Here is a 27,069-nt window from a genome sequence, read left to right as displayed (position 1 = left end):
GTATATTTTCAACTTAGGGGCTTTGGGAATTACATATCACATTAAACTCTTCTCTAGAGAAGAAAAGAATCAATCACCCAAAGAAATAGGACACAAATTTAAATGAAAATCTGCTGTATCTCTTTAGCTAAAGCAAAGAACTTCTAACCTCTCACTCCTAAGGAGTAATACGGTAAGAGAAGGGAAGGACTTAAAAAGCAAATAATACATTACCAGGGAACGAAACATCCTTATGGTTTGCAATTTGCCTTTTGATGGTCCACCATTTACTTCGAAGCCATTGTGGTGAACGGACACTGCTCCATCCCTCAGCTAACAGATCCCAGTTTATGTCATTTTCATCAGCTACATCAAACTCCGCTATCCTACAGGTTACAAAATAAGCATTTGTTAGACATTAAATTTATTTCTCCATAAGATCCCTCCTCTGGCTAACAGGTGACGGATGGCATAGGCAATAAAGGAAATGGCAGGTTATGCCAACGAGATACTACTGTTACGTTGCATGGGAAAGGATTCCAGGAATGCAGACCTGCTTCCAGAGCTAAGAACTAAGAAATACCACCAGCAATAGCCTTTTATTAAAGGTACAACCAATGGGCTGAACTGTAAATGGTTAGAACCAGAAGAAGCACTGAAGGAAAGGGAGTAGACTAAAGGTTAAAATAGGATAAGAACAGGTTAAGTTGTACAGTGTTCTGCAATGTTTCATAGTTTGGCCTTTACTAAGTCAGTTATTTCCTGGATCTGAGCTTTTCCATTTGTAAAACAATATTTATAAATAAGCTATTGATAAAGATGACTAGTTGGAAAAAAACTGTATTAAAAGTAAAATCCAAAGGGCTGGCCAGTTAGCTCTGTTGGTTAGAGTGTCATGCTGATAACACGAAGGTCCTGGGTTTGATCCCTGTACTGGCCAGCCACCAAAAACCAAAACCAAACGAAAAGTAAAATCCTAAACAAAATGATAAAAACAACAGTACAACAAATTTGGGGTTTTAAAAGTATTTGTTTTTAGCTTTAACTAGTGATGACTTTTGACTTTCACTGGGGAGCAGCCACAATGAGAGTCTTTTTACTTTAGTGCCAAATATTTTCTTGCTGATTTCTGCCCATTTTAGTCACTGAATCTTAATAGTTAAACCAACTAATTAAAAAAATAAGCTTAGGATTATTAAAGGTATTTTTGAATTTGCATGAAATTAAAAAGTGTTTGAATTGGTCCATTTTGAAAATGAGGGAGTAGCTTAGACTGGTCCCCGCTTTTTGGCAATCTTAGCACAGTAGCCAAGGATTGAAGGGCATGGAGACTGAATAGCCCTCTTACCCTAAACATGTTTCCCCTAGGCTAGGACTGAGGCACATTGGTGGGACAGTGGAAAAGATGCACTGCCGCTGCCTGTGCCATACCTGTTCTGTGGATATAGAGAGGACTCTAGTCTCCATGCCTTCAATCTGGTACTTTGCATGAGGACTAAATCCACTAAAAAGGAACGAACACAAAACAAAAAAAAGCTCAATATGAAATACTTAGGACCTTAAACAGTGGCTCTCTATGGAAAGTATGGTTTTCAGACATTAGGCATCTAGGGAAACCAAAAGAGGAAAGTCAATCAAGACATCCACAGTAACTAGGCAGCTTTTGTCAATAAAAGATTTAAGATACAAACCTGAGAATGAGATTGATTTCATCTTCCTTGGTCCACTCAGTACCCCCACTCTGTTTCCAGTTCAGGTAGTTGAGCCATTTAGAACGACATTGCTTTTCTGAGCGGGTACCCACTCGTTCAGCCACAGCTGCCCAAGACACACCCTGTGTGACTATGTCACCTGGCTCAGTGCTTGTCAACTCATGAACCACCTCTGCAAGTCTCTTTTCTTCTTCTTCTGTCCACTTCCCTGAAAGAAGGAAATAATCCAGACTACCAATGCTATCTTCTTCTTTTACAAACCTGATTCAGCCCTGTATTTCCAAGGACTGATGGGAAGTATGCAGTAGTACTAAGAGTTTATTTCTGAATGATCCTCTGGTGGGAAACCACATGTACCTACTAAGACAGCTACATTTTTACTAACCATGTAAGGTTCTCAGTACAAAAGAAAATATAGAATCCTAAAGGAAAGCACTGACTGACTCTTTAAGGCAAGAAAAACCACCCAAAATATGACCACAAATAATTATGTACTCTCAAGTTATACTAAGTCTTTTATATATAAATAGTGAAGTAAGTAGGAAGATCTTCATTGATGGCTTGATGGCTACAGAAGCTCATATTTTTCTTACTCCCACCTAAGTTCCCTGCTCTGCAGAAGTGAAGTATGTAAATTCAAGAGGTCATTACTTACAGGAATGAATGATGAGGGACAAGTGGAATAACACCTATGGGCTTCCCACTGTTTTAGTAAAAACTAGGTTTATATCATCTTCTTTCCCCAATATCCCAACTTCAAGCTGTGATGAAATTATCAGTAAAGCCTGACACTGGTATTTATATATATTTTTATTCCTGGTTTTTCTGAACCCATAAATCCCACCAATAAATAATATCAAATGTTTCCTATGGAGCATGAGCTGAAAAACAGAAAGGAAAAAAAAAAAAAAAAAAGAGAATCTTATTTAAACCTCCTTTACTTCTGTTTCCATTTTGTTACCAGTAGCTAAAAACTTCTAGAAAATTGTAAAGAGTCTATGTGCTTGCTTCAGGGATTCATTCATTCAACAAATGTTTAGTGAATATATATTATGTGCTAGGCACAGTTCTGGTAAGTGTGGAGGGATTCAAGACAAAGTCCTACTTTCCTATTCTAGCATGATATGAAAGGAAGGTGAAAAAACTCTGAGATTGTGCTGTTTCATGGTGTGGCACACAGGAGAAAACTCCTGATCAGAAGCCAGATGGTGCAACATGAAAAGGAAGCAGGCAGATCAGTCCCTCAGGTTTGATGACAGTGTCCTTCCAGGCTTTATATTTTTATATTGTGCGTGTGTGTGTGTGTTTTCGGCAGCTGGCCGGTACAAGAATCAAACTCTGGATCTTGGTGTGTCAGCACCATGCTCTAACCAACTGAGCTAACTGGCCAGGTCTCTAGATTATATGAACAGAGGTGATTTTGTACTCATAGCATCTTACATAAACCTCTGGGGTCCCTGCTTCATTCCATTAAGCTAGGCATGCCACAGGATGGCAGAGTTGGTGGAATTTATGTTCACTGTCTTGCAGGTAACAGTGATGGTGGAGTAGTTAAATAGGAAACATTCTTGATTTCACTTTAGTAGGATGGGGGTGATGAGAATAAAAAATATATGTCCTAGAAGCTGAAGCTACACTTGAGAACTACTTTTTTTTTTTTTTTTTTTTTTATTGAAAGAGCATAGATGTGGATCCTTCAGGGAACATAAGGGGTAAAAGGGAACCATGATGTCATCTATTCTAACCTTTTCATTTTACAGAGGAGACTAAGGCTCAGAAAGGTTAAATGACAGTTAATCACAGTGCCTAAATACTGTTGTTGGTCACAAAGGTTAGGTTTAACATTATCATCAGTACATTTGTATACATTAAGAGGCATTTGTGGTCTGGCTTAGGGACTGAAACACCAATCATAAATTTTTTCTAGGAAAAATATACTTCAAGTTTGAAATAAGCAAAATACATACAAACCTCTGGAACACAGCTTCTTCCTAATTTAGGACTTACATGAGTTATTAAAAGCTGCCATTAACGTAAGTTCATCAGTTAGATGGATCTAAATTAAAATTATTTCCTGTATATATGCCACAAAAATAAATACTTTCCCAACTGGGGCTGAATTGGTATGAAACCGTAACATGCTAGACCTAAATCCCTTTGAAATGAAGACAGTGTTGTGTCTCTGTGAACAATGTCACTTTATACAAAAGCACAAAAACAAAGTAAATGATTAGTTGGGTCTATCTATTAAGCTGAAGAAAAAGGAAGACTAGAAAATAAAGTTTGAACTACAGTGAATGACAAATTTTTTCACAGAAGAGAAGGCAGGATCTGAAGGGGCAGGAGGCTCAAATGGTGACAAGAAAACCCCACCAGCAGCACTCACAGTACCTGTGTTGCAAGTATCCTTCATCAGTCGGCACCGATCTTTGACGGAAGATGCACTTCTTCCTAGCGCCGCCCCTATTGTTGCCCAGTCATTGCCATGCTTTATCCGGAGCCTAAAACAAGAGTCTGCCAATCAGCATTTGGTTCAACTGTTTTCTCCCTTTTAATTTCATCATTTATTCTTCATTCTTCTTCTTCCCATTTGACTGGTTTGGAAGTTGTGGGCAGCAATACTTTGAGAGCCAAAGTTTGAAAGTGTGGCCTTTTTTGGGGTCCACAGTTGTCTGTGGGTGAAAAAAAACAGGCAGCAATTGCCTTTTTCCTGGGTCAGAGAAGAAATAAGTAACTTGGATATGTGTTCAAAAAAGACCAAATTTCCCCTTTAGGTTACTGACACATCTCCTAGGCAAGCCCCAGATTGTTCCCTTTTGAACATATACCTAACAAGATCTTCAGACACCTGAAGTAGTTTCACAGGTCCTTATCAACATAAACAGGATCAACCCTCAACTTTTTTCATGAGCCGTACACTGCTTTAAACCACTTTATGGCTCTAACTCAATGAAGAAAAATTATGTGTCCTTGTAAATAGCCCTTATTTACAAGGCAGAGTCAGCCCAGATATTCAGTGAAACATTTGCCAAGTCACCATTCTAAACTAAGCCATGTAAGCACAACCTTGATCTTGATATTGATATATCAGTTTCCAAATTTAATCTTTAGTACACCAAAAATGGCCATCTAATCTCTTCTGCAACCCCTATCAATGGTCTGAGGAAGCATTTGGTGACTAACAACAGGTGACAATTTGTACATTATGGGCACAGCTACTCTGTGCAGGTATGGATCTGATAAGCTGTTTTTATGGTTGACCATGCTTAATAGCAGGATTAAATTATACCAGTCTGCCAAAAATCTCTTGATGTTTTCTAAGTAAAATGTTTAAAAACATAAAACTAAAAAACAAGCAACAATTAGAATTAATGAGAAAAACTTTAAAACTTACTCCTTGAGCTTCTCAATTTCTTCAGGTGTATATCTAGAAATTCAGAGAAATTAAAAAAAAATCAATTACAACAAGGCATGATAAAAACCTTAAAAAAAATCAGAATTTAATTTAGGGAGCTAAATGTTAAGTCACTTAGCATACTGATAATATTTTCTAAATAACCCATGTTAAAGTGGATTAATAAAAGTTAAATGCTTCTTTTTTTTTTTTTAAACACTTTTAGTTATAATAAAGGTAAAGCACTGCACAATTTCTTTAGGAAAATTCAACATTTAAAACATATATTTACTCCTATGCTACCTAACTCTTCATTTATTTCAAAGTTAGGTTCAGGCACTCTGAAATTACTATTCCAAAAGACTCAATAGATGACACTGTAAATCAGAGTTAAAAAGAAAATCTGTGGAAAATTCTCTCAAGGCACTGAAAAAATTAAAATTATCTTCATTTCTTGTACCTTTGCATGGACATCTGACATATTCTTGTTCTTTATTTTAGTGTGGAAGTACTTAATATAGCTCATGCAATGTTCTTTTTAAAAATGTCCATTTAATAATTATAAAAGGCTGCTCACTTTGTAACCATTGGTACTGCATAGAAAGTTTATGAATAGTTAACAAGTTAATTCGTGTTCTGCTTTAAAAAATTTGTCTTTCCACTGTCATAAATATATGATTTAATTCCCTTCAGCTTTCTTATTAGTAGGCTGGTGAAGAGCTACAGCAAAAGCAGCACCAGTAGCTTGGCAATATTTATTAGTAAACCATACTACTACCACCTAAAATTCCCAAAGAGAAATTAAAAATTATCAGTAACTCCCACATTATCATTGCACTAAAAAATCTTAATGATGCCTTCCCATAGAGCTACCTGTAACAAAAATCCATGTACTATTGCCAGAAATGCAGTTATTTTTACTTTTTAAATAAAACCAGAGTGGAAAAAGACTCATTGACCTAGGTAGGAATGCATTACTCCAAAAACAAACAGAAAAAGTGTTACCAGTGAATAAGTGTTCTTTTCATATTTCTTAAATCTTTAACCACTACTATACTTTTTATGTTACTTTATTACTTACTGTACTACCAAGCAGACTTTGACATATTAACTAAGCTAAGTCTTAAATCTAACCTATATAGGGTAATTTAGATTCTCATTTCTAAAAGAGGCCTTATATTATAATGAGGTTTCACCATATTCACAACACAGACCAGGAGGATAAAAATATTAACAGTAATTCATAGCTGTCTCCAATTAAAGCTTTGATCATATCTTTTTAAAAAATGACAATTTCTTAAATATTTCCCCTAATTACATGAAAACATGCAGCATTACAAGTTTTCATACTTTCCCACATGGTTTCTGTCATCATACATGCGAAGCACTCTTCTATAAACTGCAAACAAAGGCCGGTTCAAACCCCATGCTATAGTCCTGTAGAAATCTTTTCTTTCGTCTTTTGACATCTCAAAGATGATTTCTGTAGCATCTTTTATTCCGCGTGCCTAAATGGGTTACATTTCTTTGATTTAGGGTTTCTGATAAAATGCATATGAATATACTCTGCTTTTAAAACTTGTTTTAGTGTTAAAGGTCACCAATACCATTTAGAAAAAAGAACATATTGTTAATTTACTAATAAATCAAATATAAACTTTAAAATGTTGCACGAAATAATAAAGTGATACTTAAGTACTCCAAAAATAAATGTACCAAATTCAATACAACTTCTATCAACTCCCTTAAAAAATATAAAAAATTAAAAATAAATCTAAAGAAAGCAGAAGGAAGAAAATTATAAAAGCAAAATTAATAGAATCAGGAATCAATAAAACACAGGAAGGATAAACAAACTTAGAAATTGGTTCTTTTGAAAAGATCCATTAAGATCAACAAAACTTCAAACAATAAACTTCTGGCCAAAAAAAAAAAAAGGACACAAACATTATTAGAAATGAAAAAATGGGGCCTAAGTAGAGATGCTACAGAGACTAGACAGGTAATAAAATACCATTATAAACAATTTTATGGCAATAAACATGAATTTAGATAAAAATGAATAAATTCCCCAAAAGTCAACTTACCAAAACTGACTTTTGAAGAGATACAAATTCAAATAGGCACAGACCATCAAAAAATTTAATCAGTTATTAATAATCTTCCCACAATGAAAACACCAGGCCCAGATGACATTACAGGTAAACCCTACCAAATAGTCAAAAGATGCATAATTCTGATCTTTAAAGAAAGTGGGGATACTTCCTTGCTCATTTTATCAGGCTAGTATAACCTCAATAGCAAAACCAGTCAAAACAGTCTCAGAAAAAAATTTTCAGGCCAAGTTCATTCATTAACACAGATCCCCAAATCCTGATAATATTTAGTACACTGAACTCAGCAATGTATAAAAAAGCTAACACAAGAATGCAAAAAGTGAGTTTTTCGCAGGGATAAAAGTTTGTGTTAATTTCAGAAAAATCATTAATACAATTAATCACATCAGTATATTTATGGAAAAAATGTAAAATCTTCTTTGTTTTTGGCAGCTGGACAGTACAGGGATTGAACCCTGGACCTTGGTGTTATCAGCACCATACTCTAACCAACTGAGCTAACTGGCCAGCCCCTAAAAATGTAAAATCTCAATAGATGTGGAAAAAGCATTTCATAAAATTCAATGTTTATATATGATAAAACTCTTAGGAAATTAGGATTTGCTGACAACCTGATAAAAGAAAAATATACAAATGGGATAAAGACTGGGAAAAAAAGAATCATTGGTAGATAATGGTATATAAATAGAAACCCAAACATCCATTAAAAATTATTTGTTTTAAAAAAACATTTTAGCAAGGTTGCTGGATACAAAATCACATAAAATCATTTGCATTTCTATATAAAGCTTATAAATTTTTTTTAAAGTTATCATTTACAATAGCATCAAAATAAAAAGCTTCAGGACTAAATCTTACGGAAGTTATGAAATTCCTTTATGGAGTCAAACATAAAACTTTATCAAAAGACATTCAAAAGGAACTAACTAAAATGAAGAGTTATATCATGTCTTTAATGGGAAGATGAAATACTGTAAAGATGTTAATTCCCGCAAAATTGATGTACAGATTCAATGCAATCCCAATAAAAATTCCATCAGAGTTTTTCATTCTCTGCAAGCTGATTCTAAATTTAAAAGAGAAGAGCAAAGGGCCAAGAACAGCTAAGACAATCATGAAGAGACTTGCCCCATCAGACACTGGAACTTCTCAAGACAGTGCTGTACTGGTGCAGGTATCAACAAAAAGAACCTGGAAACAAATTAGAAAACCTAGAAACAAATCTATGGAAGCTTGATTTAGGACAGAACAGACATTGTAGACTGGAAAAAAAGACAGATATTCCATAAACAATGCTGAGACACTTGTCATCTGTACAGAAAAATATATAATTGAAACCCTATTTCACATCTACAGAAAAAAAAATCAGCACGAAAGGCAAAATTACAAGACTTTTTAATAAGACAATATAAGAGAATATCTTCATGCCTTTGAGGTAGGGGAGGATTACTTAAACAAGTATGCTAAAAACAAAAGTAAAAAGATGATACATTTGACATTTAAATTAAGAATATTTGTTCATCAAATGACACCTAAAAAGAAGGAAAAGACAGGCTACTAAAATGGGACAAGATATCTCTAACACATATGACCAATAAAGCATTAGTATCCACATACATTAAGAATGTCTAGTAAAAGAAAAAGGTTAACTTCATAGAAAAATTGATAAAAGACAAACAGGAATTTCAAAGAAGAAATACAAATGGCCAACAAACACATAAAAATGGTATCAGAGAAGTAAAAAGTTAAATTATAATGAAATATCATTCACCCTCACCAGATTTGTACAAGTTAATAGCAAAAATACTAAAAAGAACCCAAACGACCATTAACTGTGGAAATAAATAATATGCAGTATATTCGCACAATGAAAATACAGCTAAACAAATCAACAGGGGATGGATATCAAAATCATAATACTGAGCAAAAGAAGCAAGTTACAGAATACCCAGGGAATGAATCTATTTATATAAATTTCAAAAACAGGTGAAACTACACTGGTATGCATTTTATACACTTTTGAATGTATAAAACTTCATAGTAAAGTTGCTAAATTTTAGAATGTTTTCTAAAATTTTTATGCCATTCCAATTCTGTAAATGATTAAACCTAAATATTTACTGAGAACCTACATGCAAGGCATTGTTTTGTAGGATGACCATTAATGAGATGAAAGATTCTTCTGCACTCCCACCTCCCACCGTGCTCTTGCTTGTGCCAGTTACTGTCATTTACCTTTTTACTCAAAATATGGAATATGTAATATTTAACTAACTGGAATCCTCTGAAGTGTAAAAATAGCTCTACAGTGCTCTTAGAAGAGTACTGCATAATAAAAAGCCTGGTCAAAATCTAACAAATTGCTCCCCTGCACGGGGCAGCTCTCTGGGAGGGCTGTGGCAGCGGTGACAGGGACAGCAGAGACCACCACTCCTCCTGCCTTGGATAAATTCCTAGAAGTGAAATTGCTAGGTCAAAGGATCCATGAGAGAATCGAAGTCACAGGGCAAAAGGATGCCCCCCCCCAACTGGAGAGTCAGACAGAGAATCCCAACTTATCGGAGCAGAAGCCTAGGAGCCGAAAGTGAGCTGGAGCCACTACTGAGGAGGAAAACATAAACCTCTTTCCAGCCAAGCAGACTAGCAGGGATTAGTACCCTTCCATCTGAAATAACTAAAGGACTGAACAAAAGAATGAAACAACAGTTCTCAAGACATTTGCCATCAAGCAACAAAAGACACTGATCCCTGAGAGACAGGAAACAAATCAGGTTGCTACTTTTGCTAAGAGGGCATCCATAACCCTGATGGTGTTTTCGTTCAAGATAAAGTGCTTTACTGCCTTTACTGATTAACTGAACAAATTCAGCTAATAATTTTAGTGACCCAAATCTAATCAATAATACCTTCCTTTGGAAATATCATGTGGTTTCATCAGCTTCTTTCCTTCTATGGGAAGGAAGCATGTAAAGTCCATGAAGCAATAAAACTTCCTGCTCTTATCACCAGAAAGATCTCTTTCAAAGATTCACCACAAGACTACTAGAGAGACTAATTTGTCTGAAGCATCATGTGTTGAACCAGCAGAAGTCATTTCTCACCTGTGCACTAACTAGACACAGTTACAATATTTTCAATTCTTTGAGCTCCAGAAGCCAGGGAGTGAGGTGAAAATCTGAAAATGTGGCCATGGACTGGTTCCTGGCATTGGATTATGCTCATTCTTTTTGCTTGGGGGACCGTGCTATTTTATATAGGTGGTCACTTGGTACAAGATAATGACCACCCTGATCACTCTAGCAGAGAACTGTCCAAGATTCTGGCAGAGCTTGAAGGCTTAAAACAATAGAATGAAGACTTGAGGCAAATGGCTGAATCTCTCTGGATAACAGAAGGCCCCATTGATCAGGGGCCAGCTACAGGAAGGATACTTGTTTTAGAAGAGCAGGTTGTTAAGGTCAAAGAACAGATTGAAAATTACAAGGAACAAACCAGATATCATCTGGGGAATGATCATGAAATCCTAAGAAAGACTGAAAATGGAGCTAAAGAGCTCCAATTTTTTCTATAGAATGAACTGAAGAAATTAAAGAATTTAGAAGGAAATGAACTCCAAAGAGAAGTAGATGAATTTCTTTCAGATTTAGGACATCATGAAAGTTTTGTAGGAAAATACAGATCTGAAGAGGATTTGAGTTGGATAGACTATGTGGTAGGTAAAAGAGAATTCTGGCTATTGACTTCTAATGGAATGTTTAATTTTAAGGTTTAGGTAATTTAATTAAATTACTTGAGAATTAAAAAAAAAATCAAATTATCTTTTTCCAAGATCAGCGCATCTTTTGGACATTTCCTATTCCTGACAATCCTATCATCATTCTCCTAATCACCCAAAATAAAAACTGTTAAGTTACTCCAACTATTTATTTTCCTTCTTTCCCAACATCTAGTCACCAGGCTTCCTTATAGACTACTTGCTCATCTGCCCTTTCCCTGCCAATTCTGTTCCTACCACTGTAGTTTAACTTCTTGCCACTCTCACCAGGTCTACTAAAATGGTTCTTTAAAAGGTCTCAAATTCTAATCACTTTCCTGCTTATTCATCATTAAATTGGAAGGGTCCTTGCAGATCATCTACTCCAATCCCCTAGATAAGAAACCAGCTCCTTAATTTCTAAAGTTCAGTGTTCTCACCACTTGTTACCTAAACCCATAGCATTTTCCAGTTTTAACTAAAGTGTATGTGACTAGTAGAAAACTTTAATTCACTTCTGTATACATTTTCAATGGTCACTGTATTTGTTTCTCTTAAAACAATAAACTTGGTGGATGGATCTGTATTAATTAGTAAAGAATTCAAGTTTTTTAACTCTCCATAGCTTACAAAGCTTAGCTTGGGAAGGCAGCAGTTAAAATTAATCGTAAGAATGTGGACATTCTAGGCAGCCATGTATTTATAATAGTGGAAAGTTCTAAACAATTCAACAATAGGAGAATGGTTAAATAAGTACTGTACACCCCCCTTCTCCAAATACTCCACTACAGGGATGGTCAGTAAGTCTCTAGAAAGATTTCCTTAAGAAGAGAAAGACATCTACCCCACTAATCTCTCACTTAACTAAACCTTTTTAATGCTTTTCATTTCCTGTAGGATTAGGTTCTAATTCTTTGGCCTGGACTTCAAAACCCAGTTTTCCAGAGGCTATTTATCTCGGTTCAAGTTAATGGGGTGAATTTAATGCGTCCTGGTTTTGATCTCTGATTTCTTGCCACTCAGCATTTACTCAAATGCTGTTCCCTCCAGTCCTACACTAGCCTAAGTTCTAACACTTCAAGGTTCAGTTCAAATCTTTGCTCTTCAAAAATTTTCCATAACTGTCCTAACTCTGAGAATAAACTATCCTTTCTCTGATTTCCTGCAGAACTCACAACAATGCATCACTCAGATGGTACATATAAAGCCTTGTATCACCCTTCTTCACCTGTTTTCAGCCTTTCCGAAAGCAAATACTGCATGTTAAGGCAATTCATAATAGTGCCTCAAAAATACTATGTTCAAATGTTATTTAATGGAGAGGACTAAACGAGAAATAAGCCTAAAAATAAAAATTCACTAAATTTTTAATATTTTTTTAAAAAGGGAAGGACTACTATGATGTAAATTCATCAAAAACAGATGCATATCTTAGGCTTTAGACAATATAAATTTAATTGATAGGCTGCTTGAAAATACAAGAGTTGAAGATGTTGAGAGGCTGTTAAGATTATGTCTAAACTTCAGGGTGGTAACTAAAGCAATAAAACTATTTTAAACTGAGAATTCAAAATTTGTTTAAAAATATTATAATATAATCATATACGTTAGACTTAAGCTACAACATATTAGCAAATCATTGTTAGAAAAATTAGTGGGGCCGGCCCGGTGGCGCACTGGATAGTGCGCCGCTTGGGAAGCGCGGCGGCGCTCCCGCCCGAGGGTTCGGATCCCACATACAGACCGGTTCCCGCTCACTGGCTGAGCGAGGCGCGGGAGCAACGCCGAGGGTTGCGATCCCGTTGCCGGTCCCCGGTCCGGTACGGGGGCAACACTGAGGGTTGCGATCCGTTGCCGGACACGGAAAAAGACAAAAGACAAAAGACAAAAAAAAAAGAAAAAAGAAAAAAGAAAAATTAGTGAAAAGCTCCTAATAAATATATAACATGCTGCTTAGATATTTTTGCAATTGTCACTAAACAAATTAGTGAAACATAAAAATATGCCATAAGATACCTTCAGGTAACGTTCAATATTGTTCATCAAAATATCAATTTCTTCCTTGGACCACATCCCCTGCTTCCATTTATGTCCTTTAAGAGAAAAAAAGTAATGTTATAAAAAATGTTACTCCTTGAGAGAAATAAAATACTGAAGATTTCCCTTGTGGTTAAATTACCAGTGGGAATAAAATATAGCTAATTTAATTTCTCACTCATCTGAAATCTGAAAGATCCCCAGGCAAAGTTGCTTTGGTAACCTATGGTTTTTAAGTAAGAATATATTTGAATACTAAAGACAGACAATGGTGACTAATAGATTTAAAAAATATTACTTCTCTTATCCTTTCAGCAGTATAGAACTGCTAGAAAGAAATTTCTAAAAATAAGAAAAGCCAAATCATGCTCAAAACTTGTTTGAAAAATTTTTCCAATGAAAAATAAATTTATTTTTCAAAAGAACATGTACAAAATATTCTAGGGCAAGGTAAACATAATACATTGAATACTAAGTGAATAATGTATTTTGGGTGTGGTATGGGGGGTTGGCTGACCAGTACAAGGATCAAACCCTGGACCTTGGTGCTATCAGCACCACACTCTAACCAAAAGAGCAAAAGACCAGCTCTGAGAATAATGTATTCTTAAAGAGTGTTTACTATACAATAGTTGAAAACAATTTATTTCTACTTCCCTTCCTTACTTCAGAATAGCATATGTGAATTCCCACTATTTTGGTATCAGCTTCCCCAGATATGTTTATGAGCATGGAAGTACCATAAACACTATGTTTCTTTAAGCCTCTAAGGCCATTTATCAGACCAGAGTTAGCAGACCCTTGAAAAGTCTTGACTTCTTACTCTCATAGGCAATAACTATTGTCTTTTAAATGCTGGTATGCATTTGTTCAAAAATTAACAAGACAAAATCTACTTCATATCAGAAAGAGAAAAATAATTACTAATTATTGAAAAACAAATGTTGATTTCATGGCCTCATTCAAAGTCATTCAGGGTCAAATTTAATTCAATTAGAAAAGCTCAATTACTGTAATGACTAAATCACAATGATGAAGGTCCAACTCAGAATCTCGATGACTGCAAGCCGTTTCTATCTTCATTTTTTCCACTGGACACTAAAATTCACAGTATATCTTACCTTTATTAGTCAGAGAATCCTTATCTTCTTTAGTTGTAAACCATGCTTGGCTAACTGCAGAAACTTCTTCATTACCCAAGGGAGATACTTCATCTAGTTGCTCATTTTGTAAAATCTTGAAAAGGTAACAGTTAAAAAAAAAGTAGCAGCTTGATTTAATACCCAACCTAATTCATCTTTGTTTATAATGCTAAGCATTATAAAACTCTAATATAGTAATATCAAATTCATTTGGTTTAGATATAGTAGAAAGTATATTCAATTTATAGAAAGACAGTATTTCCTCCTGTCTTTACTATGGCACTATGAAAACAAAATTATCTGCATTAACATAATATGACTTTCATTTAAGCAAGTAACTGTACTAGTGGCTTCAATTTTATATAATATGAGCTAAGATTCCATTAAGTATTTAAATCAATACATGATATTCAAAGCCATTTGTATATTTATATGTGTAAACTGAGCTCATACAGTTTTAATCAGTTCCAGATAGGAAAATAGAAATGCTAGGGTTGGTTGTTAGGACTGATTGGTTAATATCCTCACAAATAGTTTGCTGCCTGAGTAAACAGTCATCTGTAATGTAATCTCTTGCTAAACTTAAAGGATTAACAAGCTAAATCAAAAGATCTTATTGCAAAATCATGGTCTGCTTATTGTTTACTGACAACTTTGTTTTAGCCAACCTCTAGAGGTGATTCATAGCCTTATTAATGTATCTTCCTTTCACTTAAAGAAAGCTATAGTGTAAATGAGGAAGACTTGGCCGTATTGCTACTATATCAGGTATGAGCCTATCATAGACCAGTGTTAGGGGAGAGTCACATGTTTAGTGACCACTCAACCTAATTTAGTCTTAGGGCTGGATAAACTACTAAGCAATATCACTGACTGGAGATAAGTACTAAAAAAAGATTGGACTACTTCCTGAATAGAGCAGAAATTGAAGTTCTAACTTGAAAAAGAAATGAAACCCATCACACTTGGAAAGAGAGAAGCTGTCAGTGAAAAACTAAAGCACGTGAACAGCCATGTCTCTATTGTTGCCTACTTTATTTTTATATCTGGTGGCAATAAATGTATTTATGAGAGTGTTTTTAAATCGAGAGGCAAAAAGCTAGAAATCACCAGTATCAGTCTGAAGAATTTTATAGACCTATACTTATATGGCATACTTTTAAAGATTATTTTTTAAAAAGATCAAGAGAGACCTTTACAAAGCTGAGAATTGAGACAGACTAGATGATGTCTAGCGCCCCTTATATTCTGAAGATCACAATTCTATAAAATTTGACACAGGAGTTATACATCAGTAAGAGGTAAAACACAGAGCTATTAAATGACCTTGATACATACAATATCCACTTCGAAGAACTGTAATGTAGAAAATACTCTCAGATGATCTTTTAATCAGTTAGATAAGAGAATCAAATCACCATTTCCCAAAATGTGTCTAACTATGCAGCAGAGCCCACTCCATGAACCTTAGGAGTAAGCCTATCATGCTGATTAACTGCTATCTTTGGGCAAACACTTATTACTTTAGTCATATAGTATCAAACACGTAAATAGCCATCAAATGAGCAAATGATTAAGTGGTAGCAGTAATATTAAACACTACCGATAACATGAGTTTAGTCAGTACAGCAGAACACTTAGGTACCTCAAATCATACCTATCTATACTTAGTACATAGATATCAGTACATTTTACAGTATTTAACCCCTTTTCAGTACTTTATGTGTACATCTTTTACAATTACTCAGGCTTTATTTAGTATGCTGTTGCCTTTTCTTTTTTAAAAAGATGACTGGTAAGGGCCGGCCCGGTGGCGCACTGGATAAGTGCGCCGCTTGGGAAGCGCGGCGGCGCTCCCGCCCGAGGGTTCGGATCCCACATGCAGACCGGTTCCCACTCGCTGGCTGAGCGAGGCGCGGGAGCGACACCGAGGGTTGCGGTCCCGTTGCCGGTCCCCGGTCTGGTGCGGGGGCAACACTGAGGGTTGTGATCCGTTGCCGGACATGGAAAAAGACAAAAAAAAAAAAAAAAGATGACCGGTAAGGGGATCTTAACAGAGGATCCGAACTCACGGCCTCAGAACTATCAGCGCCACACTCTCCCGAGTTAGCCCCGGGGCTGGCCCCTGCTGTTGCTTTTTAAATGAAGCTTTTGTGACCTGTTGCAGGATTTCATGTCTGTAATACATACAGGTTTAGAAATCCAAAAGCAGATATTCAATCCACTAAAGATCTCTTGCAACCACAAGGTACTGCATGTATTGGGACTTTTTATGGTTTCTAATTATTTTTCAAATTATTCCTATCATTGAAATAAGACATAGTACACTAACTACTAAACTATGTCAAAGAGCTGCACCTGGTTTAAAAAGTACAGTAAGAAGCAGAGTACTTCTGAGCTTTTTAACTATGCTGATTTTCAATTCACAACCTAATGTTAATCTTATTAAACAAAAGTTAGAAAATTAGAAATTATTAAGTTTTTCATTCACTAAAACGGTAATAACAAACTAAGAGGCTAAATATTACATTATAATTCATTAACTCTTTCACAATAACAAAAGCAAACTTACAATTTAACTTATAATAAAGACTAACATTGCCACTGCTCAATATAATTACGTTGTAAACCAAATTGCATATATTTATAGTTACTTTTACTGTCCTAAAAATTGAATAGAAGTGAGACTACATACTCTTTGAATATGAAATGATTTTGGCAAGCTCCAATTTGAAGGAAAAATATGTTCTATTACTTTAAGCAGCTTGGAAAAAATTCCCTTCCAAATTACCCACTGAAATCCAAGGGCAGATTATGAGGATCTATAGCCTGGCTCAAACCTGTCTGAGCCACATTTGAGACTCACTCCTCTATAAATCCTATGATTCTGGAACTATTTTGAAGCTCATTACTGGCAAAAGGTTCATAATGCCCATACCTGAGGAGTCCTTAAGTCCCTGATGTTACCTATCAATTTGCAACTATTACACTTTTTAAATGAAGGGTCATTGTGATGCTTCATAAAAGAAAAATGCTACAATGCTCTACTTCAAAAATATCTTATTAAATATTGTATTAAATGAAGAGATGAAGCAACTTTTTAGGAGAAGTTACTAAAAAAGAAAGGCAGAATCACCCAGAGAAAAATGTATAAGTAAAATAAATTTAAGTTTCAGGGTATCTAACAGCGCAAGGAATTCTGATTACTTTTGGCAGAAGTAATGTAGGTAGGGCTTATATGAGACCATTAAAGAAGTTTCCCTAAGGGCCGACCCAGTGGCTCACTCGGGAGAGTGCGGCGCTGGGAGTGCAGCGGTGCTACCGCCGCGGGTTCAGATCCTATACAGGGATGGCCGGTGTGCTCACTGGCGCGCTCACTGGCTGAGCGCGGTGCAGACGACACCAAGCCAAGGGTTGCGATCCCCTTACTGGTCGCAAAAAAAAAAAAAAAAAAGAAGTTTGACTAAGAAAAAACAGTAAGGCCCGATTTCTATCCAACCTCTCAACATGTGGTAAAATGTATCTACTCCTACAAGCACCAAAATGAAAAGTACTACCACAACTACAACTACTGTTATTTAACAGCTCAAGTAAGATAACTACATGTAGATAATGAATACACATGCATCATCTCCAGTTCCACTCTACGGGAAATGAATTTTAAAAATCTATCTTTGCTTACAACTGAGACTCCTATGTGGGGACTGGAAACCTGAATGAAGTAATAGTCTTAAATTAATGGGTTTCTTTTAGGCTTTTTTTTTTTTTTAAAGAAAATGAAATTTCATTAATATCAGTTTTTACATTCTAGGATGTTGTTGCGGAACAGTGGGGAGGGAGGGGACAGGGGAAAGGGAAAGGAAATGGGATGGAAAGAGGGAGGAGGAGGGAGAGGAGAGGTGGGATTAAGACCTGTGGAATCACCCCCTCATTTCCACAAGGGAGACCAGGGAGCTTCCAGTCGTGGCTTGGTCATTGCTGGGCTGGGTGCAGATGTCAGGGGGGTGTGGAAAAGCCCTCACTCTGCACTGTCCCAGCTTGGGAACCCAGGGCCCTTCTTGCTGCAGCTTGGTGGTTGTCGCCTGTCGCTTTGCTGATTGCACGTGTGTGGGGGCGTGGCTAAGGGCCACTCCCACCCCCCTGCTGGGAGAGCCTGGCGCGCTTCCTGCAGTGGCTTGGTGGTCATCACTGGGATGGTTGCATGCATTGGGGATGAGTGGCTGAGTCCCTGGCCCTCCACCACCCCAGGTCAGGAGAGACTGGGGTACTCCTGTGGTGGCTCAGTGGTCACTCACTGCTGGTCTGGCTACAGGTGTCAGGGTGGCGTGGCTGAGGCCCTCAACCCCCACCCTTGGGATTGGTTGCGGATGCTGGGGAGCATTGCTGATGCCCCTGGCCCTCCCCCTTTCTGGCTTGGTATCCCAAGGGACTTTCGGTTCTTCTGTGTTATAGGCATTCTTTGGTGAAGTGAGACCTTTACTAGTTAATATGAAACTTTGTCTCTGCTTGCAGGTACTTTGTTTTGTTCTTTCAGTTCTGTGTTGGATTATTTTCTGTTCTCACCATTTAAACTCTGCGCTGGAACTAATTTGTTCTCCTTTGCTTACTTCTAAAATGGGGGAACTTCCTGTGGGGACCAGTACTTGAGCTGTGTGGTTAAGTTAGATTGCTGCTTTGCTGCTGATTCCCTAGGAAAGGCTTTTTGTGCAGCTCAGGTTTTAATGGTTGACTTTATAGGTACTTCCAGCTCTCGAGAGATCTGAAACTCTGGTCTGGGCCTAAGTCTTTTCATCAAACTGCAACCCATGCAATTCTTTATTCCTGATCAGTCTCCTCTGAGTGGTCCTTCACTGATAGGGGTGCAGATCAGCTGTTCTCCTGGTGGGCCTGTCTCACCCACCGCGCGTGCTGCAAACACTTCCCATGGGATAGGCCATGCGCTGGTCCCTTGCAATGACTCTCCGGCCTCTGAGTGGCTTCTTTTCTTCAGTTGTTATGGCTCCTTGCTCCTATGTGGGTCCACAGGAACCCTATCACTGGTCTTGCTGGCCTGGGGACCACGAAGGCCCTCTTCTCCCCTGCCACCTCCAAGCAATTTCATCTGGAGGGCACAGATGTGGCTTTTGCCGGCTTCTGCTCCATGTGCTCAGCAGCTCCGGCCTGGACATGGCTGGGGCTTGAAACGGTTTGGGTGTTTTTTTCTTTTCCTCTCATCGTGGCTTCTCCTGCCTTCATACACTCTGTAGGTCTCTCCTCCTCTTCCCCTGAGCTCTAGCGGCCCCAGCTTGGCTCTTGTTGCTTTTTTATAGTTGTAAATTGGTTGATTTGTGGGAGAGAGTGACACTGGGGGCCTTCTATTCCACCATCTTGACCGGAAGTCTGTCTTACCTTAATTTTGTGGTTGCTATTTTGTTTAGACAAAATACATTCTCATTATTTTATCACCTAAGCTATGTGTAAAGGATCATCCTCCTGAGGCCAGTTAAAAGATTTACTATACCTGGATCTGTGTCACAGTTCCCTCAGTAATCTCATCATCTGCCACTTCTGTGGTCGCAGTCATGGTCACCTCAAAGCTCTGATCATTTTCTGAAACTTCAAGAAAAGGAACAGTTCATCTCCAGAATAATAATGGCAAGTTCTAATTATTCTAAAAATATTCATGGAAAAAAGAATGTGAACATCTAATTTCCTAACATACTCCTTGTCAATACATCTCCATATTTATATATTCATTTGCTTAACAAATATTTATTGCGCATGTAATTAATACTAGATGTTGCTCTGGGTGCTGAGGATACAGCAGTGAGCAAAAGAAACGAAAATCCTGCCTTCCTGGAGTTTATATTTTAGCGAGAAAAGACACAAAATGAACAAGTTACTATATTGGATGGTGATTAGTAGTAAGGAGAAAAAAATAAAGCAGGAAAAGGAATGTGTTGCTGGTAGGAGAAGATCGTTAAAATTTTCAATAGGAAGCTAAGAAAAGTGACCAAGACTTGGAACAAAGTGAGGAAGAAAGCTAGTCATGCAGGTACCTTAAGGAAGAGCATTTCAAGGACAGCCAAGTGCAAAGACTCTGAGAAGAGGCATGTTGTGGAGTGTTCATGGCAACAGCAAAGAGGCCAGTGTGGCTAGAATAGACTAAGAACTGTAGGAGATTGTGTGGGGCCTTGCAGGCCACCTTAAAGACTTTGGCTTTGATTCTGAGGTGGGAAACCATTGGAAGATTATGAACAGAGTGATATAAACTGACTTTTAACAGGATCACTCTGGCTGCTATGGGGAAAATAGTCTGAAGGGCAGCATGGGCTGGAGTGAGATCGGTTAACAAGCTAACGCAATAATGCAAATAAGAGAGGTCAGTGGCTTACATTAGGATGAAGGCAAGTAAAAGTGGTAAGTAGTTCAAATCATGGAAATATATATATGTTTGTGTGTGTGTGTTGTGTATGTATATATATTTTTGGCAGCTGGCCAGTACAGGATTGAACCCTGGACCCTGGTGTTATCAGTACCACACTCTAACCAAGTGAGCGAACTGGCCAACCCTATTTTGATGGTAGAGCCAATATGATTTACAGACAAACCAAGTATGGGAGAAATTGAAGAATCAAGGATAACATTAAAGTTTTTATCCAAACTACTAGATAAATGGACCTGTCATTTGTGAGATAGGGAAGACTGTAGAAGAAGCAAATTTAAGGAAATTTGAAAGTTTCAGGAGCTCAGTGTTAAACACATTAGTTTAGGATATCTACTAAATGTCTGGAATCTAAGAGGAGAAGTATGGGCTGAAATAAATATGGAAGTCATCACTAGAGTTAGCATTTAACCATGAATTGAGATCACCTAGGAAGTGAGTAAAAACAGAAAGAAGCAGTCCAAGGACTGAGTCTTGGGGCACTCCATGTCTAGAGGTTCAGGTAATGTGGACAAGTCAGCATAAGGGACTGAGAAGGAATGAACAGAAAAGTAGAAAGAAAACCAGAGGAATATGTTCCTAGAATTCAAGTGACAGAATGTTTCAGAGTGGAGAGGGAGTGATAAATACTGTCAAAAGTTGCTGGCAGATCAAGTAAGACAAAGACTAAAAAAATGACCATTGGATTTAGCAACAAGAAGGACTCTGGAGACCTGGGAAAAAGAATTTTGGTTAAGGGGTCAAAGCCTAATTGCAATGGGTTTAAAGAAAAATGGGAGAAGACATGGAGGCAAGCACAGGTGATTCTTTCAAAGTATTCCATTAAAGGCAAGAAGAGAAACTGGACAGGAGCCAAAAAAAAAAAGTGGGCTAAAGGGACTTTCAATTTTAAAGAAAAAAATAGCAGTATGTCTATAATACAGGGGGAATGGTCCAGTAGAGAAGGAAAAATTAACGATTCAGGAGGGAGGGGAAGGAATTATTGGAACAGTGTCCTTGAGTAGGTAAAGGGGATGAAATCTCATAAACAGAAGAGCAGGCCTCAGCTAGGATAAAGTACAGAATATATGGCCACAGATGCAGGAGGGTGTGTAGTTGTGGTAGTAGGAACTTGTAGAAATTATTTTCTGGTTACTTCAATTTTCTCAGTGAAGTAGGAAACAAAGTTACCTGTTGAGAGTAAGAGAGGTGGAGGATGTCTTGACGGTTTCAGAACATACAAAATAGTCATCTCAGAGTGGGAGAAAAAACACTGGAGAAATATGGTATGATTTGTGGGTAACACTGTGAGTCCACTTCAGGTTAACAATTAGGAATTTGAAGTGAGACCAGTCAGCTTGCTTGTGCTGTTTTTCTCTAATCCTCTTCAATTAGCTGAACTTGTAGGTAGATAGGATTATAGTTTCACCAAAGAACAATGAAGTGAGAGATGGAAAAAGGATTTGAAGGAAAATGCAAGACTGTGATTATGATGATTAACTGTGAAATTGAAACGGGGTAAGGGGAAAGAAAAAATACAAGTGGAGAAGGAAAAAGTGACAAGGTCAATGGGTCCTAGTGGAGCAAAGAATTTCAGGAGTTAGAGTACTAGAGGAAGTGAGCTGGAAAGATAAACAGTGGTAGGAAAATGGTAAGTCTGAAATAGATCACAAATGGACTCCAGTAATAGGTAATGGCAAGAGTGGTAAAGGGAGTGATAGAGAACAAAAGGAATAAGAGGCTAAAGTATTGAAAGAACCATCTAAATGAATATCATCATCATATAGTTGTAACTATGAACAGGGGATGGAATAAATGTAGTGGTAGATGACTGTAAAAAAAAGTGGTCAGTAAGTGAGCTAGAATGACAAACATGAGAGTTAAGGTCGGATGCTGAGAGAATTTTTAAGGCCCAGACAGATAAATTTTATCAGTGTTATAAAACATGGAAAGAAAACCTGAACACTGAAATTAAACATACTTAAATCTTAAAAAACAAATTCATCTCCATGAAGTGACTGTCCAGCAAATGATTTGCTTAGTTCTACATGATGGTGCTGGATGTAGAACTTGATGCTTTTAATATAACTGTTTTTTCTTCATGTAGAAACTTTCCTAAGTTGATGTTATTAATACACTTTTCACAAATCCAGGGAACATGTAAATACTTTGAACCTACTTTTTATAAATTCAGTCTTATTGCTAAATATTAGGCTCCAGAATGTCTTGAACATGTGATGATGCTATGAACCAACATCAAGCAGCTCATGTGCTTTCATGTTAACATATTCATATTCTCAGTTTAAGTAAATGAGGGTATGAAGGATTTGGTTTAGCACCATAAAATAGAACAAAATACCAAGTGCGTTTGAACTTATGGCACTCTACTTTAACCAAATGAATTAACCAGTCATAATTTTGAGCAGACTTGAAAGTTTACTTTAGAAAATGTCCATATACAATTATATCTTTACAGATAGGCCAATCAAGTTTTAACACTGAATCACAACATAATGACAGTCAAATTAGGAAAGATTTAAAAAACATATGAATCATTATTAGGAGGAAAGATCATTTAATTAGAAATTTGTTATGCTTGCATATACCATAACTGGATGCAATATTAACATTAACACTGTTTTTTAATGAAGTCTCATAGTAAACTGAAATAAAAGTTTTGCTTCTGTTCAATTTAACAAGCAATTAACCTTAAATACTGAGTATATATCTATATATTAAGACATGATTTTCTATGCTGAAAACCCAGTCTTAGTTTTTTTCACCAGATGAAGATGTGATTCTGCCTGATGATGAATGCAAAATCAAAGTTCTCGGATCTGGAAAACTCTCCTTCATGCTAAGATTGCCACCAACCATGTGCCATGCCTATTGCCATGGACAAAGACATTAACTTCAGCTTTGTGCGTCACCACTCTTCAACAAGATTCCATATTCTTTGCTAAGCAAATCAGAAATACAACCTAACATTGCAGTTGGTATGCTGTAGTCTTTTGCCAATAGCAGTCCACTTGAAAATATACCTCCTCTAGAATCCAGTCTACTCTAAAAGACCCTGGAATATAAGCACGTTAAGAAGGTTCTTAGTGAGAACAACTAATTAATTAGGCTTCTATCTAACTTCCATGTAGTCATATACCACATCAAAGAGGCAGTACAGCACTGGGGTTAAGAGTATGTACTACAGGAATCAGAATGCCTGGACATGAGCTTATATAAGTTAACTGTATTTTTTCATGGGGGAGAGTATAATCAGGAAAAAATGTCTAAAAAGGCTCCTTATGGAGCAATAATAAAAAAAAAGGTTGAGAATATTAAATTTGGCAGTATATGTAAAAGCATTTAGAGTTATGCCTTGTACATAATAAACAGTAATAAGTATTAGTTTAAGAGTTTTTTTGGAGAGTTCCAGTCAAGATGGCAGAATAGACAGTCCCTGGCATCACTCTCTCCCACAAATCAACAAATTTACAACTATAAAAATATAACACAGCCAAGCTGGGGAGGCTGGAGCTCAGGGGAAGAGGAGGCGAGACCTATGGAACTCATGAAGGCAGGAGAAACCACAATGAGAGAAAGAAAAAACTGCTCTCAGTGTTTTGGCCCACGGCCGCTTTAATGCTGGAGCGCAAGGAGCAGGAGCAGGCAGAAGCCGCAGCTGTGCCCTTTAGATGGAGTTACTTGGAGGCGGAAGGGGAGAAGAGGACTCTGGTTGCCTCCAGGACAGCAAGACCACTAATAGGTTTCCTGTTAGACCCACACAGGAGCGAGGAGCGAGAATAGCTGAAAACGGGGAGCCATTCAGAGGCCGGTGAGTCAACGCAGGGGACTGGTGCAAGGCCCGTCCCATGGGAAGTGTTTAGAGCACAGGCAGTGGAGGAGACAGTTCCACCAGGAGAACACTGGGACACAGCAAAGACAGCCGATCTGCCCCCCAATCAGCACAGGACCACTCAGAGGAGACTGGTCAGGTATGCAGAATTGCATGGGGTGCAGTTTAATGAAAAAACTCAGGCCCAGATCAGTTTTTACAATACCTAGGTGCACTGAGTATCAGAGCCGGAAGGACCTATAAGGTCAACCATTAAACCCTGAGCTGCACAAAAAGTCTTCCCTAGGGAAACAGGAGCAAAGCAGCAATTTAGGTCAACCACACAGCTCAAGTACTCGTTCCTACAGGAAGTTCCCCTGTGTTAGAAATAAGCAAAGGACAAAAAAATAGTTTCAGCCCAGGCACAACACCAATGCCTTGGGGCCCACCCAGGGACCCAGGGCTAGCAGCTGGGGATTGGATACCCTTATCACAACCAGGCACACCATGACAGCACCTCAGGGCCCCATCCGGGGGCCCAAGGCATAGAGAAGGGGACCAGACCCTCCTCCTACAACCAGGCTCACCATGCCAGTACCTTGGGGCCCACCTAGGAACCTGGGGCATGAAGAAGGGGACTGGACCCCCCTCCCACAACCAGGCTCATCACGCCAGCAACTCAGGGTCCACCCAGGGACCTGGGGCATGAAGAAAGGGACCGGACCCCCTCCATACAACCAGGCTCACCACGTCAGCACCTCGGGGCCCACCCAGGGACCTGGGGCATGGAGAAGGGGACCAGACCCCCTCCACACAACCAGGCTCACCATGCCAGCACCTCGAGGCCTGCCTGGGGACCCGGGGCATGGAGCCAGACATCAGACTCCCCCCCACCCCCAACCAGGCTCACCATGCCAGTGCCTCGGGGACCACCTGGGGACCAGGGGCATGGAGAATGGGACTAGACCCCTTCCCACAACCAGGCACACCTCGCCAGTGCCTCGGCACCCACCTGGGGACCCAGGGCATGGAGAAGGGGACCGGATCCCCCTGCCACAACCAGGCACCCTGCATCAGCACCTTGGGACCCACCTGGGGACCTGGGGTTCGGACACTCTTCACAACCAGGCACAACGCCAGCACCAAGGAGCATGCCAAAAACATCTCCTCCATGTGGGTGGCCCACCACAGCCACCACGATAACCATGACTGCCACGAAGGCAGCTAGATGCCACAACCACCATGCAGATGGTCTGCCAGCCAGTGGAATGCGTTAACACAAGGAGAGTCACCAGCAGAGATAAAGAAAGGAGGAGGATGTCTCCCTCCACAGAGCCCATTTCAGAATGATGGAAGAGGCATCTGCTCTATGATAGTACTGGCATCACACCTCTCAGCACTGGACAGATCATTTGGGCAGCAAATCAACAGAGTAACCATTATTCTTTGAGAGGGTGAAAAGAAATCTAGGGTGATTGGGGGGGAGGGAAAGGGGGGTGGGGAGGGATTGGACAAGGGACATAAATAATAATTACAATTTGTAACAATATATATACTAGTAATATTGATTTGATCAACATATCTCAATGATGAACTCCCAAAATTTGTATAATCTATTTTGATTCAATAAAAAATTTTTTTTAAAAAAGAGTTTTTTTGGCTAAATGAAAAGTAATGAGTCCAAGGCTACCTAGAAGTGCCAAATAAATCTACTGCAAGCTAAAATTTGATTTCAAAAGAGAACCTTATATTCTTAATACATAGTGACTTACGTGGAAGTGCAACAACTGATATGCAAGGAGTAGAATCATCAATACTCCGATCATCCTCATAGGACAAACAAAGCCTTTTATGTGGAGGCTCAGTACTATCTTCTGAGTCTATTTCATCAGCTTCTAATAGAAGAAAAAACAAACAAACAAACCTAAACAAAAATCTCAGAAACTTCAAACCAATGAGGAAAAAAATGAAATCTCTAAGAGTAGTAATGACTCTACAACAATTTTCTTACCCATTAAAATAATCTCCTTACCCATTTGCTCATTTAGCTAAACCCAGTTGTAAAAACCAGACTCAAAAGGACATTGTGTTCTCTATGCCTAGTGCAGTACTCAGCTCCTATTCTTATGAAAAGGAACTACGAACAAAGGTGCCACCTTTTAAAGCATCATGCTTGGCTTTCTAAATGTTTTACATATAAAGACAAGGGCTGGTTATTTGATTCATTTGCAAATATTTATTTAATGCCTACTATGCATTAAGTGCTAGGATCAGAATAACGAAGGCTACCCTGTCAAGAAGCTCAAGTGTAGTGGATGGAGATAACTAAACTAACAATTTTTATATAGCGTAATAAGAGATATGATAGCAGAATGAAGAGGCTGTTATGGGAGCTCAGAGGACACACATTTAATTTAGACTGTTAGATGAGGGAAGGTTTCCTGGAGGAGGTGTCTTAAACTTGCAAGAAAAAGGAAGCCAGAGGAAAATTAATTACTCCTCCTGACACAGAAGCAATATGTATAGTGGTCCTGAGGTATGAAAAGCTCAAGATATGTTAGGAAAATAATAGCTATAAACTGATGGAACAAAGATATATAAAATGTGGTAGAAGGTGAGGCTGAGAAGAAAGCTGAAATGAAGGGAGGCCTATGTGCCAATTTAAAGCACCCGTACTATATTCTGAAAACAATGGGAAGCTT

General features: G+C 38.1%; 1 protein-coding gene across 4 annotated transcripts in view; it reads right to left on the bottom strand.

The window, feature by feature from the left end:
- The window catches only part of DMTF1 (cyclin D binding myb-like transcription factor 1), a 50,264-nt gene that overhangs the window by 10,705 nt on the left and 12,490 nt on the right, over positions 1-27,069 (bottom strand). For 3 of the 4 annotated variants that reach the window (XM_008589321.1, XM_008589327.1, XM_008589334.1), the window contains 9 exons: positions 26,140-26,262; positions 19,636-19,730; positions 14,115-14,229; positions 12,973-13,049; positions 6,436-6,593; positions 5,086-5,118; positions 4,083-4,192; positions 1,671-1,899; positions 214-365 (listed from right to left, as the gene is read on the bottom strand). In XM_008589321.1, the coding sequence (XP_008587543.1) occupies positions 214-365; positions 1,671-1,899; positions 4,083-4,192; positions 5,086-5,118; positions 6,436-6,593; positions 12,973-13,049; positions 14,115-14,229; positions 19,636-19,730; positions 26,140-26,262 (1,092 nt within the window). The remainder of the gene's footprint in view (positions 1-213; positions 366-1,670; positions 1,900-4,082; positions 4,193-5,085; positions 5,119-6,435; positions 6,594-12,972; positions 13,050-14,114; positions 14,230-19,635; positions 19,731-26,139; positions 26,263-27,069) is intronic. The other variant, XM_008589341.1, reaches the window with a different exon arrangement.

Source organism: Galeopterus variegatus, unplaced genomic scaffold, assembly GCF_000696425.1.
Source record: "Galeopterus variegatus unplaced genomic scaffold, G_variegatus-3.0.2 Scaffold136, whole genome shotgun sequence".
Taxonomy (NCBI): Eukaryota; Metazoa; Chordata; class Mammalia; order Dermoptera; family Cynocephalidae; genus Galeopterus; species Galeopterus variegatus.
Note: the sequence above shows the minus strand (reverse complement) of the source record. Positions and strands in the feature narration are given on the sequence as shown.